Source organism: Oncorhynchus nerka, linkage group LG20 (assembly GCF_034236695.1).
Source record: "Oncorhynchus nerka isolate Pitt River linkage group LG20, Oner_Uvic_2.0, whole genome shotgun sequence".
Lineage (NCBI taxonomy): Eukaryota > Metazoa > Chordata > Actinopteri > Salmoniformes > Salmonidae > Oncorhynchus > Oncorhynchus nerka.
The window spans coordinates 13,491,550-13,511,539 of NC_088415.1; the positions used below are offsets into that span (position 1 = coordinate 13,491,550).

General features: G+C 44.9%; 1 protein-coding gene across 2 annotated transcripts in view; it reads right to left on the reverse strand.

Annotated features, from left to right (window-relative positions):
• Window positions 1-19,990, reverse strand: part of LOC115117363 (GRIP1-associated protein 1-like) — a 130,107-nt gene that overhangs the window by 15,724 nt on the left and 94,393 nt on the right. The window contains exons 26-27 of one of the 2 annotated variants that reach the window (XM_065005250.1): window positions 10,205-10,389; window positions 277-3,572 (exon numbers count right to left, since the gene is read on the reverse strand). In XM_065005250.1, the coding sequence (XP_064861322.1) occupies window positions 3,495-3,572; window positions 10,205-10,389 (263 nt within the window). In that variant the 3' untranslated portion in view covers window positions 277-3,494. Of the gene's footprint in view, window positions 1-276; window positions 3,573-10,204; window positions 10,390-19,990 lie in introns of those variants that run through there. The other variant, XM_065005249.1, reaches the window with a different exon arrangement.

The window sequence follows — 19,990 nt, forward strand, 5'->3', positions numbered from 1 at the left end:
TAATGAATTCAGGGCTTTAAAAATTATACCTAGGCTAAATATGTCTTCCACAACCATAAAACCTACTAATAGTTTGACCAGCATTTTTGCAATAATCACTGACCTGGCTTTCACGTCTGTCAATAAAAATGTTTTGGGATAATAAAAAAATGACACAAATTTAACCAGAACAATGCACAGCCACCAACAATGACCAACTTCTTGTAGCAGGCATTACAGAAAATGAACACAGGTCTCATAAACAATCTCTCAAGCACAAGCCCACGTGCTAGTGAGTAGCCAGCTAATCTTTATTTACTGAACAAAAATATAAAACGCAACATGTAAAGTGTTGGCCCCATGTTTCATGAGCTGAAATAAAAGAAATAAATGTTCCATATGCACCAAAAATGTATTTCTCTCACATTTTGGGCACACATTTGTTTACATCACTGTTAGTGAGCATTTCTCCTTTGCCAGGATAATGAATCCACTCGACAGGTGTGGCATATCAAGAAGCTGATTAAACAGCATGATTATTACACTGGTGCACCTTGTGCTGGCGACAACAAAAGGCCACTCTAAAATGTGCAGTTTTGCCACACAACACAGTACCACAGATGGCTTGTTGTCAAATACACATTTCAAAATACATTTTCTGTAAACTTTAGCATCCCGCAAACTTTTTGCAGAGCGACTTACTGTGGATACATTTGGCGCAGTGGTCTAAGGCACTGCATCGCAGTTGCTAACTGAGCAACTAGAGATCCTGGTTCGAGTCCAGGCAGAGACCTATGGTGCGGCGCACAATTGGCCCAGCGTAGTCCGGGTTAGGGGAGGGTTTGGCCGGCAGGGATGTCCTTGTCCCATCACCCTCTAGTGACTCCTGTGGCAGACCGGGCGCATGCACGCTGACACGGTCACCAGGTGAACGGTGTTTCCTCCGAGACATTGGTGTGGCTGGCTTCCGGGTTAAGCAGGTGTTGTGTCAAGAAGCAGTGTGGCTTGGTTGGGTTGTGTTTCAGAGGACCATGACCTTCACCTCTCCCGAGTCCGTACGGGAGTTGCAGCGATGAGACAAGACTGTAACTACCAATTGGATATCATAAAAGCATGGGCTTACCTTGGTCTCTCCTTAAAAAATATCACTTTAAATTTTTTTTTTTTACATGACAGCAGTTCCACACCTTTGATGTGATGCAAATTGTTTGGGAAAAATATGAATTGTATTTTATACCGTTATATTTAATGATATTCTTAGCCTATTCAAAAATACTGTATATGTGTTGACTGATCAGGGTAGCCTGGTAAGTGTGCCTTGTCTGTTTAAGGAACAAAATCACTATTGGTTTCATGTGCATGGCACAGCCATTTAGAATATATGCTGCACAGACCAGTAACATAATTTCAACTCAAAATATGCCATTCTATTCGTCTTGAAAACATATTTTATTAGTCTTATGTTTCTTAGGACCTGCCAAAAACGTATTTGTGATGGTGCACATTCAATGAATTTATTCAAATACACCTCCCACTCCTAATCTTGCCGGCATGTGCACGGGAGGTATAAAAGACTTATCCCGGCAAGAACGCGGCAAAAATTAGACTGTATGAATGGGGCTCTAAAAAACATTACCTGATTTTTTTTTTTTAACAAGCAACATACCAACAATGAAGCAACAATGAACATAAAATAAAAACCTAGATTGTTGTGACATAGGCATTTGAAACATCGCGCCCAAAAATATATTTGAATATATTATATTAATTTGATATATCGCCCAGCCTTACTTGAACATAAGAGAAGACGTTCTTGGGGGGGGGGGGCTTCCAATGACCAATCTGTTCGTTCCTAAACAAGTGTTCACGGAGGCCTGAATGAAGTGCATACATTCTCAGATAAGGGAAACATGTCTCAAAGTAGGCTAACACAGGTAGGTATGCACGCTGTGTTAGACCACCCTGTGTTATACCATCTGATCTGCCCAGCTACTGCTGTTCAGTCATGTTGAGAAGTATAAAAGGCTAACACAGGGAGGTATGCACGCTGTGTTAGACCACCCTGTGTTATACCATCTGATCTGCCCAGCTACTGCTGTTCAGTCATGTTGAGAAGTCATTTAAAATAAGACATTTGCTAAGTAAGTCAAAGACAGGTGAAATAGAAGGCACAGCTTCACATGATTCATGTTTCCCTCATCCTACAGGGCATGGGGCCAGTTCTTCTGACACACAGTAATGGCCAGGTATTGATGGCAGATAATAAATATTGGTGATGAGTTTCCTGTCCATGTTGAACTCAGCGAGCACACTGATGAGCTTTGCCAGAGTGAAGTCAAGACAACCGACACTGTTGTTAGACCTCAACCAAGGGGGCAAATTAATCTGCTCATCACAAAGAATCCTCTGCTTCCTCTTATTTGGAATCTAATATTTTCAGAAAATATCAAAGTGGAGTTAAGCCGGAATTAAATGTGCAAATCTAACCACACCTGGAGTCTTAATTGATAGAGAAAGCAGCCAAAGTGACATCTTGAAAGCGGGCCACAAAGCAGGCATCCAGCCAGTCTCTGTGGAGTTGGACATCATGTTCATGTTGACACCAGATGCTGAGCTGCTAAGGCCTCCTCTGTGATTCTGCTGCAGTCACGGGACTGGTGCAGATTAAAAGGAAACGAGCACAGAGATCTAACCCAGTGAGTGGACACAGGGGTGGTGTGGTCCAGCGACCCAGAGATAGGAGTGGTTTTGTCCGTTCCCCAAGAAGCAGTGGTGGTTTGGTCCAGTCCTCAACACTATGCATGTTATTGAGTTTTTGTAAATATTTTTTTTTTTTTTACTACTGGCTTTAGGATACTCACACTTTCCCCAGACAAACACAAACTGGACATTTCAGCATCTAGAATGTATGATGGTCATAAAACCTTTACAATCATTTTGGCTCATATACAATACTGTAACGACCCTGCTGTTTCATTACAATACTTATTACTCCGAGGACAGTTAAATTACTACAGTTGATTTTTCATATTCATATATACAGGATTTATACAAACAAAAACAAGAGTTGCAGAGTTGAAAGTATAAAGAAATGAATACGAGTACAGGCAAAACACAACAGCGTAAGCCTCTGTATGAGTAGGCAGAATGTCTCTTGTTATTCGCAACATTAAACAATCTCTTGAAGTCGTGAACCAGTAAAGCACTGTGTCCTGGCATCCAGACATGGTTGCCTTCTGCTATTCTTCAGATCACACCAGAGTGGGGAGGCAGAGAGTGCAGACAGACAGAAGTCAGATCACAATACCACAGAAAGAACCAAGACATGTTACAGTAAGTACATTCAGTAGTAAAGCAGTTTCAAGAGCACTAACCCCTTCCTACCCTCCTCTATCCCTCTCCTTTCATCTGTGTTCCCAGCCAGAGGTTCAGTCAGTCAGTTAGGTAATGTCCTCTTGTTGGCCACAGAAACAGGTGAAGAGAGAGGGCAGAGAGGAGGGACTTGTTCCAGTCTTTTAGCCCGTAGCTGAGCCAGCTCCAGGACTTGAGTCTTTACTTAAACGGACAATCTCCTGAGACAGAACTTCAAGGTCCTAAAAAAAGACAAACAAAAATGGCTATTTTAATACCACAAAGCTGAGTAGCAAACCAAAACCTCTGTTCATTCCTGGCATTTTCATATCCAAAACTCTTTCATCCTCACTCATTCTGAAGTACTGTAGCTAACGAAATACCAAACATCAGAGAGTTCATGCAAGGTGTTGGGAAACAACTGTAACATTGACAATTGTAGCATGGAGACTATATAATATCAACCAAATCAACATTTCCTCCAGCCAGGGTGCAGGGGAGCCATTTAGCAGACAGACTCAGGTTCAGCTGCAATCTCCTACCAGAAAAAGCCAATGTCCCTTCCTCTGTGTGCTCACTCTAAAGCAAGAGCCATCAAATATTAACAGGGCTGTTTGTTTCTGGACTGGTGGCTCCAACAGGCACTGAATATTCATGACTCGCTGCTTGCCGCTGCCCACCAAATCCAGAGAGGAGATGGGGGGGTGAACCTGCCCACCTGCAGGTTCACCAGTATCGAGCGCAATCATCACAGCACCCTTTGTCATTCTGCACTTTGTGGGCTGCGACACGGCTTCATCATGCTCCAGCACACGATTAGGAGCCCATGGCTGAAAGGCTACTTGGTAGCAGCGGTGAGGGAGGGACGGTGAGGGAGGGAGGGATGGGGAAGGAAGGAGGGACGGGGAAGGAGGGAAGGTGAGAGTGGGATGGGGGAAGGAGGGACGGGGGAAAGAGGGACGGTGAGAGTGGGGGGGGAAAGAGGGACGGGGGAAGGAGGGACGGGGAAGGAGGGACGGGGGAAAGAGGGACGGGGAAAGAGGGACGGTGAGAGAGGGACGGGGAAGGAGGGATGGGGGAAAGAGGGACGGGGAAGGAGGGACGGTGAGAGTGGGACGGGGAAGGAGGGACGGGGGAAAGAGGGACGGTGAGAGTGGGACGGGGGAAGGAGGGACGGGGGAAAGAGGGACAGTGAGAGTGGGACAGGAAAAGGAGGGACGGGGGAAAGAGGGACGGTGAGAGTGGGACAGGAAAAGGAGGGACGGGGGAAAGAGGGACGGGGGAAAGAGGGACGGTGAGAGTGGGACAGGAAAAGGAGGGACGGGGGAAAGAGGGACGGTGAGAGTGGGACAGGAAAAGGAGGGACGGGGGAAAGGGGGACGGTGAGAGTGGGACGGGGAGGTGGAAGAGGAGAGGAATAAGGGTGGCTCTACATGGTTGCTCTCCCCTACAGCATTCTCTCATAAGTGCTTAATTAGATCAGGATTTTCTCATTTCATTTGGATAAAAGCAAACAGTTACATTGCTGTTAACAAGTCTGGCACAACTAGCCACCAGCGTTGGGTTCCTTATGTCAGAGCCTACAGCTGCTTCTCCCACAACTAGCCACCAGCGTTGGGTTCCTTATGTCAGAGCCTACAGCTGCTTCTCCCACAATTAGCTACCAGCGTTGGGTTCCTTATGTCAGAGCCTACAGCTGCTTCTCCCACAACTAGCTACCAGCGTTGGGTTCCTTATGTCATAGCCTACAGCTGATTCTCCCACAACTAGCTACCAGCGTTGGGTTCCTTATGTCAGAGCCTACAGCTGCTTCTCCCACAACTAGCTACCAGCGTTGGGTTCCTTATGTCAGAGCCTACAGCTGCTTCTCCCACAACTAGCTACCAGCGTTGGGTTCCTTATGTCAGAGCCTACAGCTGCTTCTCCCACAACTAGCTACCAGCGTTGGGTTCCATATGTCAGATTACAGCTGCTTCTCCCACAACTAGCTACCAGCGTTGGGTTCCTTATGTCAGAGCCTACAGCTGATTCTCCCACAACTAGCTACCAGCGTTGGGTTCCTTATGTCAGAGCCTACAGCTGCTTCTCCCACAACTAGCTACCAGCGTTGGGTTCCTTATGTCAGAGCCTACAGCTGCTTCTCCCACAACTAGCTACCAGCGTTGGGTTCCTTATGTCAGAGCCTACAGCTGCTTCTCCCACAACTAGCTACCAGCGTTGGGTTCCTTATGTCAGAGCCTACAGCTGATTCTCCCACAACTAGCTACCAGCGTTGGGTTCCTTATGTCAGAGCCTACAGGTGCTTCTCCCACAACTAGCTACCAGCGTTGGGTTCCTTATGTCAGAGCCTACAGCCGCTTCTTCCACAACTAGCCACATTTTGTGGGAACTGTAATTGAGCTCCCCTCCCATCTGCATACAACAAATGCGTGACGACGTTCCCAGAATATTTACCATGCTTAAATGATCATATTTACAATGGAGAACATCAAAGAGGATCATCGGCTGTCTGTAAATCAAAGATCCAGAGGAGGAAGACTGCAACCGAATATCAGACTTGATTTATTTTTATGGACACACTGACAGCTATTCTAAGTTATCTAGAAAATTAGCAGAGCCAGAGTGCCGGCAAGCCCTGTCCCAAATTTCTCAGGTGTCTTCCAAGCCAAGGTTAAAGCCGGTTGTTTGTGTAACCTACAACTCCCCGTGGGAGTTACACACCACACAGCCAAGAACCTAGACTGTCTCCAAGACCTACTACAGCACTACATCCCTCACTGTAGCGAACCAGCACACACACACACACTATAAATATCAACAGAGAACTGTATCATTGATGCAACAATAAACAGGGTCAGTTACCACCCCCACCACCGATTAGTTCAGCACAGTTCCTCAAAAGGCCAGGAGAAATTTGATAGGTTCATGTTCTGAGGTAATAATCTGCATGATGATGGAAACACTACACTGTAATCCAATCAAACAAGAGACTGCACCACCATACTTTGCTTGGAGGAGGTCCATTTCTATTCCTGCATATAAACCCATTTGAACATTAAGGCAGTGCGCCAACGCCTTGGCCTGTGATGAATAATAACCTCTATGGTGCGCTAGTCTCAGGGCTGGATGACAGCAGGCAGGCAGGCCACCTACACAGTCACACTGACTGACTACACACATCTCCCAAAGTCACACATTTGGCCCTCGGTATGGATCCCCACACATCAACTCATCTGCAGTGTAGCCCGCCTACCTTCTGCAGTGTAGCCCGCCTACCTTCTACAGTGTAGCCCGCCTACCTTCTACAGTGTAGCCCGCCTACCTTCTGCAGTGCAGCCCGCCTACCTTCTACAGTGTAGCCCGCCTACCTTCTGCAGTGTAGCCTGCCTACCTTCTACAGTGCAGCCTGCCTACCTTCTACAGTGTAGCCCGCCTACCTTCTGCAGTGCAGCCCGCCTACCTTCTACAGTGTAGCCTGCCTACCTTCTACAGTGTAGCCCGCCTACCTTCTACAGTGTAGCCCGCCTACCTTCTACAGTGTAGCCCGCCTACCTTCTGCAGTGTAGCCCGCCTACCTTCTACAGTGTAGCCCGCCTACCTTCTGCAGTGCAGCCCGCCTACCTTCTGCAGTGTAGCCCGCCCACCTTCTGCAGTGCAGCCCGCCCACCTTCTGCAGTGCAGCCCGCCCACCTTCTGCAGTGCAGCCCGCCTACCTTCTGCAGTGCAGCCCGCCTACCTTCTACAGTGTAGCCCGCCTACCTTCTGCAGTGTAGCCCGCCTACCTTCTACAGTGTAGCCCGCCTACCTTCTACAGTGTAGCCCGCCTACCTTCTACAGTGTAGCCCGCCTACCTTCTACAGTGCAGCCCGCCTACCTTCTACAGTGCAGCCCGCCTACCTTCTACAGTGCAGCCCGCCTACCTTCTACAGTGTAGCCCGCCTAGCTTCTACAGTGCAGCCCGCCTACCTTCTACAGTGTAGCCCGCCTACCTTCTACAGTGTAGCCCGCCTACCTTCTGCAGTGCAGCCCGCCTACCTTCTGCAGTGCAGCCCGCCTACCTTCTACAGTGCAGCCCGCCTACCTTCTACAGTGCAGCCCGCCTACCTTCTACAGTGTAGCCCGCCTACCTTCTACAGTGTAGCCCGCCTACCTTCTACAGTGTAGCCCGCCTAGCTTCTACAGTGCAGCCCGCCTACCTTCTACAGTGTAGCCCGCCTACCTTCTACAGTGTAGCCCGCCCTACCTTCTACAGTGTAGCCCGCCTACCTTCTGCAGTGCAGCCCGCCTACCTTCTACAGTGTAGCCCGCCTACCTTCTACAGTGCAGCCCGCCTACCTTCTACAGTGCAGCCCGCCTACCTTCTACAGTGTAGCCCGCCTACCTTCTACAGTGTAGCCCGCCTACCTTCTACAGTGTAGCCCGCCTACCTTCTACAGTGTAGCCCGCCTACCTTCTACAGTGTAGCCCGCCTACCTTCTACAGTGTAGCCCGCCTACCTTCTACAGTGTAGCCCGCCTACCTTCTACAGTGCAGCCCGCCTACCTTCTACAGTGCAGCCCGCCTACCTTCTACAGTGTAGCCCGCCTAACTTCTACAGTGTAGCCCGCCTACCTTCTACAGTGTAGCCCGCCTACCTTCTACAGTGTAGCCCGCCTACCTTCTACAGTGTAGCCCGCCTACCTTCTACAGTGTAGCCCGCCTACCTTCTACAGTGTAGCCCGCCTACCTTCTACAGTGTAGCCCGCCTACCTTCTACAGTGTAGCCTGCCTACCTTCTACAGTGTAGCCTGCCTACCTTCTACAGTGTAGCCCGCCTACCTTCTACAGTGTAGCCCGCCTACCTTCTACAGTGCAGCCCGCCTACCTTCTACAGTGCAGCCCGCCTACCTTCTACAGTGCAGCCCGCCTACCTTCTACAGTGTAGCCCGCCTACCTTCTACAGTGTAGCCCGCCTACCTTCTACAGTGCAGCCCGCCTACCTTCTACAGTGTAGCCCGCCTACCTTCTACAGTGTAGCCTGCCTACCTTCTACAGTGTAGCCCGCCTACCTTCTACAGTGTAGCCCGCCTACCTTCTACAGTGTAGCCCGCCTACCTTCTACAGTGTAGCCTGCCTACCTTCTACAGTGTAGCCCGCCTACCTTCTACAGTGTAGCCCGCCTACCTTCTACAGTGTAGCCTACAGTGCTGTGAAAAAGTATTTGCCCCCTTTTCTGATAATCAAAATGTTTGCATATTTTTAATACTGAATGTTTTTCAGGTCTTCAACCAAAACATAATATTAGATAAAGGGAACCTAATTTTACAAATAACAAAAAAAAGTATACTTATTTTATTTATTTAATTAAAGTTATGTAACACTCAATTCCCCTGTGTGAAAAAGTAATTACCCCGTTACACTCAATAACTGGCTGTGCACCTTCAGCAGTTGTTGATCCGTCTGTCACATCACTGTGGAAGGATTTTGGCCCACTCCTGCATGAAGAACTGCTTTAACTTAGTGACATTTGTGGGTTTTCAAGCATGAACTGCTTGTTTCAAGTGCTGCCACAACATCAACTGGGATTAGGTGTGGACTTTAACTAGGCTATTCCAAAACTTCAAATGTGTTAATATTGAACCATTTTCATGGGTTTGGAATATTGTATTGCTGCATTCAGTTTAAAAATGTTTTTATTTTTGTTGTTATTTGTAAACTCAGGTTCCCTTTATATAATATTAGTTTTTGGTTGAAGATCTGAAAAGATTCAGTATAAAAAAATGTGCAAAAATCAGAAAGGAGGCAAATAGTTTTTCACTGCAGTGTACCTCCCGTAGTGTGGCCCACCTCCCGCAGTGTTGGCCCACCTCCCGCAGTGTTGGCCCACCTCCCGCAGTGTTGGACCACCTCCCGCAGTGTTGGCCCACCTCCCGTTCCGTTCAAGAGAGCGAGAGTTGCACCCCTTCTGAAAAAACCTACACTCGATCCCTCCGATGTCAACAACTACAGACCAGTATCCCTTCTTTCTTTTCTCTCCAAAACTCTTGAACGTGCCGTCCTTGGCCAGCTCTCCCGCTATCTCTCTCAGAATGACCTTCTTGATCCAAATCAGTCAGGTTTCAAGACTAGTCATTCAACTGAGACTGCTCTTCTCTGTATCACGGAGGCGCTCCGCACTGCTAAAGCTAACTCTCTCTCCTCTGCTCTCATCCTTCTAGACCTATCGGCTACCTTCGATACTGTGAACCATCAGATCCTCCTCTCCACCCTCTCCGAGTTGGGCATCTCCGGCGCGGCCCACGCTTGGATTGCGTCCTACCTGACAGGTCGCTCCTACCAGGTGGCGTGGCGAGAATCTGTCTACAAGACCATGGTGCTTGCCTACGGAGCTGTGAGGGGAACGGCACCTCAGTACCTCCAGGCTCTGATCAGGCCCTACACCCAAACAAGGACACTGCGTTCATCCACCTCTGGCCTGCTCGCCTCCCTACCACTGAGGAAGTACAGTTCCCGCTCAGCCCAGTCAAAACTGTTCGCTGCTCTGGCCCCCAATGGTGGAACAAACTCCCTCACGACGCCAGGACAGCGGAGTCAATCACCACCTTCCGGAGACACCTGAAACCCCACCTCTTTAAGGAATACCTAGGATAGGATAAAGTAATCCTTCTCACCCCCCCCCCTTAAAAGATTTAGATGCACTATTGTAAAGTGGCTGTTCCACTGGATGTCATAAGGTGAACGCACCAATTTGTAAGTCGCTCTGGATAAGAGCGTCTGCTAAATGTCTTAAATGTAAATGTAAATGTAGTGTGGCCCACCTCCCGTAGTGTGGCCCACCTCCCGTAGTGTGGCCCACCTCCCGTAGTGTGGCCTACCTCCCGTAGTGTTTGCCTACCTTCTGTAAATGCATGTTCTTGGTCAGCTGTTCTTCCAGCATGTTCTGCAGCTTCTTGTTCATTTCCCGCATGTTCTCGTCCCCAGGCTTCACCAGGTCCCTGAGCACAGAGCCCAAGCCATGACCATGTCCCCCCACCTGGCCCACGTGATGGGCTACCGCCGTTGCACCATGTGCACCATGTGCTGCAGGGGAGAGAAGGTACACGTTACTCAAAGGGACAATTCACAGCCATGCTTCATTGAACAAGAGCCAGCAGTTGTTCCTCGAGACCAACCCAGGAAATAACCAAGGGCCCTAGTTAAAACTGCCTTATAAATTATATCGAATGTACATTTAATTTGTCAGTGATGCATGCAATTCATTCAATGTGAATCAGTTATAGTACATGTTGAGATCAATGTTCCAAATGCAGCAGTATCACCCATCCATTAGCCGACATCTAAATCACTTGATAACTTTATGCAGCAGGCCCATTACCATATGGTCTGTGAGTTGATTCTAGTCAGTCTATTCTGGGAGGAGTATGCCCTGCTGGAGATCCCTGGTTAGGTACTTTAAACCCCTCAACAGTTTACTAAAGGGACTGAGCAGTTATCGGTCTGACTAATGAGATATTGTTCCTCACGTCCGATACCATTTGAAAAGACAACACTAGAGATGCTCTACAAGGCAGATATAGATCTATTGCCAAACAATGAGTTGAGAAAAAATTGTGAACCTCCTGTGTGATAATGTGTTTAGGTCTTCTAGCATACCCATGGTAAACTTAAAACACATACACTATGAATACAAAAGTATGTGGACACCCTTTCAAAATGCTGGATCCGTCTATTTCAGCCACAGCCGTTGCTGTCAGGTGTATAAATTCAAGCACACGGCCATGCAATCTCCATAGACAAACATTGGCGGTAGAATGGCCTTACTGAAGAGATCAGTGACTTTCAACGTGGCACTGTCATAACATGCCATCTTTCCAGTAAGTCAGTTGGTCAAATGTCTGCTCTGCTAGAGCTGCCCCGATCAACTGTAAGTGCTGTTCTTGTGAAGTGGAAACGTTTAGGAACAACAACGGCTCAGCCACAAAGTGGTAAACCACACAAGCTCAGAACGGGAACAGCGAGTGCTGAAGCGCGTACCGCATAAAAATCGTCTGTCCTCGGTTGCAACACTCACTACCAAGTTCCAAACTGCCTCTGGAAGTAACGTCAGCACAATAACTGTTAATTGAGAGCTTCATGAAATGGGTTTCGATGGCCGAGCAGCCGCACACAAGCCTAAGATCACCAAGCGCAATGCAAAGCATCTGCTGGAGTGGTGTAAAGCTTGCCACCATTGTACTCTGAAGCAGTGGAAACACGTTATCTGGAGTGATGACACGCTTCAGGATCTTGCAGTTCGCTGGACGAATCTGGGTTTTGCGGATGCCAGGAGAACGCTATCTCCATGAATGCTTAGCGCCAAATGTAAAGATTAGTGGAGGAGGAATAATGGTCTGGGGCTGTTCTTCATGGTTCGGCTAGGCCTTCCAGTGAAGGGAAATCTCAACTCTACAGGATACAATGACATTCTAGATAATAATGTAATTCCAACGTTGTGGCAACAGTTTGAGGAAGGACCTTTCCTCTTTCAGCATGACAATGCCCCCGTGCACAAACCAAAGGTCGACACTGAAATGCATTGTTGCGATTGGTATGGAAGAACTTGACTGGCATGCACAAAGCACTAACCTCAACCCCATCGAACACCTTTGGGATGAATTGGAACGCTGACTGCGAGCCAGGCCTACTTTTGGCCATGTAGAGTATGATTTTACGGTTCCTTTAAACTAGGACCTACAGTTGAAGTCGGACATACATACACCTTAGCAAAATACATTTAAACTCCGTTTTTCACAATTCCTGATATTTAATCAGAGTAAAAATTCCCTGTCCTAGGTCAGTTGGGATCACCACTTTATTTTAAGAATGTGAAATGTCAGAATAAATAGTAGAGGGATTTATTTCCGTTTTTATTTCTTTCATCACATTCCCCAGTGGCTCAGAAGTTTACATACACTCAATTAGTATTTGGTAGCATTGCCTTTAAATTGTTTAACTTGGGTCAAATGTTTTGGGTAAACTTCCACAAGATTCCCACAATAAGTTGGGTGAATTCTGGCCCATTCCTCCTGACAGAGCTTGTGTAACCGAGTCAGGTTTGTCGGCCTCCTTGCTCACATGTTTTTTCAGTTCTGCCCATACATTTTCTATAGGATTGAGGTCAGGGCTCTGTGATGGCCACTCCAATACCTTCACTTTGTTGTCCTTAAGCCATTTTGCCACAACTTTAGAAGTATGCTTGGGGTCATTGTCCATTTGGAAGACCCATTTGTGACCAAGCTTCAACTTCCTGACTGATGTCTTGAGATGTTGCTTCAATATATCCACAGAATTTCCCTCCCTTATGATGCCTTCTATTTTGTCAAGTACACCAATCCCTCCTGTAGCAAAGCACCCCCACAACATGATGCTGCCACCCCGTGCTTCATGGTTGGGATGGTGTTCTTCGGCTTGCAAGCCTCCCCCTTTTCCTTCAAACATAACGATGGTCATTACGGCCAAACAGTTCTATTTTTGTTTCATCAGACCAGAGGACATTTCTCCAAAAAGTACGATCTTTGTCACCATGTGCAGTTGTAAACCGTAGTCTGGCTTCTTTATGGCGGTTTCGGGGAAATTGGCTTCTTCCATGCTGATCGGCTTGTCAGGTTATGTCGATATAGGGCTCGTTTTACTGTGGATAAAGGTACTTTTGTACCGGTTTCCTCCAGCATATTCACAAGGTCCTTCCTGTTGTTCTGGGATTGATTTGCACTTTTCGCACCAAAAGTACGTTCATCTCTAAGAGACAGAACACATCTCCTTCCTGAGTGGTATGACGGCTGCGTGGTCCCATGGCGTTAATACATGCATACTATTGTTTGTACAGATGAATGTGGTACCTTCAGGCATTTGGAAATTGCTCCCAAGGATGAACTAGACTTGTGGAGGTTACAATTTTTTGATGAGGTCTTGGCTGATTTCTTTTGATTCTCCCATGATGTCAAGCAAAGAGACACTGAGTTTGAAGGTAGGCCTTGAAGTGAAATAATCTGTCTAAACAATTGTTGGAAAAATGACTTGTGTTATGCACAAAGTAGATGTCCTAACAGACTTACCAAAACTATAGTTTGTTAACAAAAAAATTGTGGAGTGGTTGAAAAACAAGTTTTAATGGCTCCAACCTAAGTGTATATAAACTTCTGACTTCAACTGTACATATTTACAATGCATCACAAGGTCATCGAAAGTGTTTCCGGAAGTTTAAGTTGAATAAAGGAGTGAAATGTAGCTATTTAATGAAACATCAAAGTTGAGAAACTGTTCAAGGCCCAGGATGATACCAGAACCGCGATACTTTTTAGTACCGTGGCAAGGAAACAAAACACAAAGCGGAGTTAACTTCTTTAGGAAAACAGCCCTAGTACTGGAAACATGTTGTCATCCAGTCACATTTATTCATTTCCAAGCTATAGCACACAATATTTGACATACATTCGGTTTTTAAAAGGACCAAAGAGGTCCCCTGTTTTGATACAGGTGCATGATAATGGTCAATTCTAAATCAAAACAAAATGTCACATATTTAGTATATGTAAAGACAAGATTAAATCAAGAATAGTCTGATAGGTGACTGTATCCCTTGTAATTGGCAACATTAATGGTTTTGTGATAAATAAGCAGTCTGATTTGATGGAAGATGGCGTTGAATGTCTTTATGTCATTGTGCTTGGCTTTTTGTTGAGTTTAGTCACATCATTTCTCAATTTGCAGTAAGTCAGCCAGTCAGATGTACAGCCAGACTTATTAGCCACTCCTTTGGCCCCATCTTTTTCAACCATACAGTTGTTCAATTCCTCATCAATCCATGGAGCCTTAACAGTTCTAACAGTCAGTTTCTTAACAGGTTCATGTTTATCAATAATTGGAAGAAGCAATTTCATAAATTCATCAAGTGCAATGTCTGGATGCTCCTTATTAATCACATCATACAAACAAATATTTTTAACATCATCCACATAAGAGTCACAGCAAAATATTTTATATGATCTATTATACACTATTTTAGGCCCGACATTTTGAAATGTGGCTTTCCTGGATATTGCTACTATATTGTGATCACTGTATCCAACGGGTACGGACACAAATTTAGAACAAAGTTCTACAGTATTAGTAAAAACGTGATCGATACATGTGGATGATGTTGTTCCTGTAGTGTTTGTAAACACCCTGGTAGGTTGATGAATAACCTGAACCAGATTACAGGCACTGGAAACAGTGAGAAGCTTCCTGTTGAGCAGACAGCTTGATGAAAACCAGTCAATGTTCAGGTCCCCAAGAAAGTGGACCTCTCTGTTTACATCACATACACTATCAAGCATTTCACATATCTTATTTAGATACTGACTGTTAGCACTTGGTGGCCTATAACAACACCCCAAAAGAAGGCTTGCAACCACAACACTTCAACACTTGACATAAGCTCTTCTCTAAGCATTAGCTATCAGAGATAAGACACAATACTGAAAAGAGCAAACAAAGCAAGAGAGAAAAAGATAGACATTCAGCAGTTCATTAATCAATTGGTGTGCGTGCTGTGGGGTTGAAGCTACGAACCCATAGGCTTGGCTCTCTCAATAAGGTTTGTATCACAACTAAAGTGGCCAAAAGGTCTTAAAATGAAGCACATTAATCCGCTTTACAAGGGGTGTAGAGCCTAACTGGCATTTTTAAGCAGCGTGCGAGTTTCAAGTTGGGGAAGACAATTTTACAACATAAAAATGTACCTTTATTATAAAAGCATTACATGCATAATTGCATTTGCTGTTAATTTTGATAATGGTGTTTTCCGCTAATGGAACAGTCACGCTTATAGCCTACTACCATGTGTGCATTGCTGCGCTTATAATATGAAGAAATAGCTTAATAGTTTAACCTAAACGTTCTGATCTGTTGTGTCAGCCACATTGCATAAAAAATATTTTTTTGATGCTAGTGGTTGTATTAATTTGGGATCTATAGCATCCCACAGCTGTCCCAGACTACGTTTGGAATATTTATTTCTCGCAGAGAATAGGTTGACTATAGGGGATAGTAGATTGACATAGGCTAGTGCTTTTGCTGTTGGTTAGACCTACTCATCTTGTTAGCTGACGAAAAGTAAATGTGGACAGTTCTTCCAATATCTTCAATATGCACCTCTGAATTGGATAAGGGCGTGCACAGTTGCCACAGCCCTAGTCAAAGCAGCTGTAACTCTAAACGCAGTAGGCTTTACTTAAAGATCATGACAGCCGTCATTGACGTGATATTGTAACTGGACAAGCTAATGGCATGATTAATTGAGGACATGTTTTCTATTGGGGGAGTTGATGACATTGTCAGCTCCTTGTAGACACAAGGTCCCCTTACTTGAAGGGTGCACAGTGCTCCGCTGGCCATGAAGTCAGCTCCCTGCTGAACTGCCACACTGTTAAGCAGGGTTCAACACGGGTCAAGAGCAGAGATCGCCTGAACAGCGTCGGTTGCCAGCGTTGCAAAGGGTACTCTTTGTCAGCCTAATGCTGAGACACGTCTCTCAGTTGAGACAGGCACATCCAATCAAGATCACCTTTCACAAGCTGACACTTAAAACATCAAGCCCACTGAGGAGATTCTAGGTTAACTTTCTCTAGACTAAATATATATATGTGTGTGTGTGTGTGTGTGTGTGTGTGTGTGTGTGTGTGTGTACAGGGGTGCATGCAAGTCATGTGTGACACTTTGGAAATGTGTATTTAATATTTTAGAAAATGTTCATTTTAGTTCACCGTGTTTCCCGTGACAAATCAATATTGTGTTTCAGTACTGTGGCTGATAAAGGAAGAGCTGGCTCAGCAGAGTAAGTGACAACACATTGATAATGGAGACATTAGTTCCAACAGTTAAAGGGACTTTGGGATTTTGGCAATGAAGCCCTTCATCTGACTCAGGGGAAGTAGATAAAGCCCTTTTGGCTTCATTGCCAAAATCCTGAAGTACCCCTTTAAAAAACTTCTTAGGGCTGAGATCCTGTTAACGGAATCGATATGACAACAGCCAGTGAAAGTGCAGGGCGCCAAATTCAAACAACAGTAATCTCACAATTAAAAAAATACAAGTATCTAATACCATTTTAAAGGTAATATTGTTGTTAATCCCACCACAGTGTCCGATTTCAAATAGGCTTTACAGCGAAAGCACCACAAACGATTATGTTAGGTCAGAGCCAAGTCACAGAAAAACACAGCCATTTTTCCAGCTAAAGAGTGGGGTCACAAAAATCAGAAATAGAGATAGAATTAATCACTAACCTTTGATGATCTTCATCAGATGACACTCATAGGACTTCATGTTACACAGTACATGTACGTTTTGTTCGATAAAGTTCATATTTATATAAAAAACACATTGGCGCGTTATGTTCACTAGTTCCAAAAACATCTGGTGATTTTGCAGAGATCCACATCAATTTACAGAAATACTCATTATAAATGTTGATGAAAATACAAGTGTTATACATGGAACTTTAGATAAAGTTCTCCTTAATGTAACCGCTGTGTCAGATTTTTAAAAAGCTTTACGGAAAAAGCAAACCATGCAATAATTTGAGTACGGCGCTCAGAGACCCAAGAAGCCAAAAAGATATCCGCCATATTGTGCAATCAACAGAAGTCAGAAATAACATTATAAATATTCACTTACCTTTGATGATCTTCATCAGAATGCACTCCCAGGAATCCCAGTTCCACAATAAATGTTTGTTTTGTTCGATAATGTCCATCATTTATGTCCAAATAGCTACTTTTGTTAGCGCATTTTGTAAACAAATCCAACCTCGCGAAGCGCGGTCACTAGGAGCAGACAAAATGTCAAAAAGTTCCGTTACAGTTCATAGAAACATGTCAAACGATGTATAGAAACAATCTTTAGGATGTTTTTAACATAAATCTTCGATAATGTTCCAACCGGAGAATTCCTTTGTCTGTAGAAAAGCAATGGAATGGGAGCTACCTCTCACGTGAACGAGCCTCACGAGCCTGTGGCACTCTGCCAGACCACTGACTCAGAGCCCTTATGAGCCCCTCCTTTCCAGTAGAAGCCTCAAACAAGTTTCTAAAGACGGTTGACATCTAGTGGAAGCCTTAGGAAGTGTAACATGACCAATATCCCACTGTATCTTCAATAGGGAATGAGTTGAAAAACAACCAATCTCAGATTTCCCACTTCCTGGTTGGATTTTCTTCTCAGGTTTTTGCCTGCCATATGAGTTTTGTTATACTCACAGACATCATTCAAATGGTTTTAGAAACTTCAGAGTGTTTTCTATCCAAATATACATATATTAGCAACTGGGACTGAGTAGCAGGCCGTTTACTCTGGACACCTTATTCAACCAAGCTACTCAATACTGCTCCCAGCCATAAGAAGTTAAAGATTAGCCAACCTTTGGTGGGATTGCCTTGCTTTTATTGTTCCAGGCTATGTTTGACATTTTTGTCACCCGTGAAGACTGACAGTAAACACCACAAGTAGACTGCCTTTCATTGCTATAATACAGTACAAAAATGCTGCGCTCTTGACGTTAACAAGTCACCCTCATCTTCATGTGATTCTAGTAAGAAATGTACTTAATAGTAAAATAAATACAATAGAAATACACATCAAAAAGCTATACTTGAATATAGCCTAGATGTACTTTATCTCCAATCCCATCTTTCCTTCTAGTACTAGTGCGGGGATACTCATTAAATAAAATAAATCAAATCTGAGTCAAACTAGGCAAGTCAGTTTTAAGAACAAATTCTTATTTACAATGATGGCCTACCCCAGCAAAACCCTAACGACGCTGGGCCAATTGTGCGCCGCCCTATGGGACTCCCAATCACGGACGGTTGTGATGTAGTGACGCCTCTAGCACTGAGATGCAGTGCCTTAGCCTGCTGCGCCACTCGGGAGCCAAATGCAGAGCAGACTGCCATAACACAAAGTGACACAACATCTGCAACACCGACTCACTGATGCTGTAAGCCCGGCTTGAACCAGAGATGGAGGATAGACATTCTCACCTTCCTTTAACTAATGATACCTCCTGTTCAGAATCAAACACTGTTATTCTACTTTGCTCTGGTAAGGTTAGAATTCTACAGAACATTGATAAAAGCTCAAAGATCTCTCTAATAGGTAAGAATGGCTCTTTTCTTGAATTATGGAAACCTTCCAGCTCTTTTCCTCCCATAAGAGAGGTTTGCTGCAGAAGTGCACTGAGATGCCAACATGGCCATGCTACTAGTCTCAGTGGTCCTGGTGCTACTGAACTGCTGAAGCAACACAGTGAGCCATGGCTGCCAGCCACCTCAGAGGCACTACAACTAACTGCAGCCCAGCCTGCTCTCAACTCCCACAGGATGAGAGTGGGCTAAGTGGAAACACTACCAGGAGGTATACAGGCTAGATCTATAGAAACAATGATGCCCTGCCTGTTGAAAGTGTACAGTGTCTTCAGAAAGTATCCACACCACTTGAATTTTCCCTAAATGTGTTGTGTTAAAGCCTGAATTAAACATTTTGTCACTGGCCTTCACACAATACCCCATGATGTCAAAAGGGAATTATGCTTTTCAAAATTATACAAATTAATTAAAAATGAAATGCTGAACTGTCTTGAGTCAATAAATATACAACCCCTTTGTTATGGCAAACCGAAATAAGTTCAGGAGGACAATTTAACAAGTCACAGACTCACTCTGTGTCCAATAATAGTTTTAAACAAGATTTTTGAACGACTACCTCATCTCTGTACCACACACATACAGAAAATTGTAAGGTCCCTCAGGCTAGCAGTGAATTTAAAACACAGATTCAACCAAAACCACAATGGATTTCCAATGCCTGGCAAAGAAGGGCACCTATTGGTGGATGGGTAAAACTGAGGATGGATCAACAACATTGTAGTTACTCCACAATACTAACCTAGTGAAAAGTTTTGTGTTATGGACGCACTACATTACACATGTCATTTCTTGTTATGGACGCACTACATTACACATGTCGTTTCGTGTTATGGACGCACTACATTACACATGTCGTTTCGTGTTATGGACGCACTACATTACACATGTCGTTTCTTGTTATGGACGCACTACATTACACATGTCGTTTCGTGTTATGAACGCACTACATTACACATGTCGTTTCGTGTTATGGACGCACTACATTACACATGTCATGTTATGGACGCACTACATTACACATGTCGTTTCGTGTTATGGACGCACTACATTACACATGTCGTTTCGTGTTATGGACGCACTACATTACACATGTCGTTTCGTGTTATGGACGCACTACATTACACATGTAATTTCGTGTTATGGACGCACTACATTACATATGTCGTTTCGTGTTATGGACGCACTACATTACACATGTCGTTTCGTGTTATGGACACACTACATTACACATGTCGTTTCGTGTTATGGACGCACTACATTACACATGTCGTTTCGTGTTATGGACGCACTACATTACACATGTCGTTTCGTGTTATGGACGCACTACATTACACATGTCGTTTCGTGTTATGGACACACTACATTACACATGTCGTTTCGTGTTATGGACGCACTACATTACACATGTCGTTTCGTGTTATGGACGCACTACATTACACATGTCGTTTCGTGTT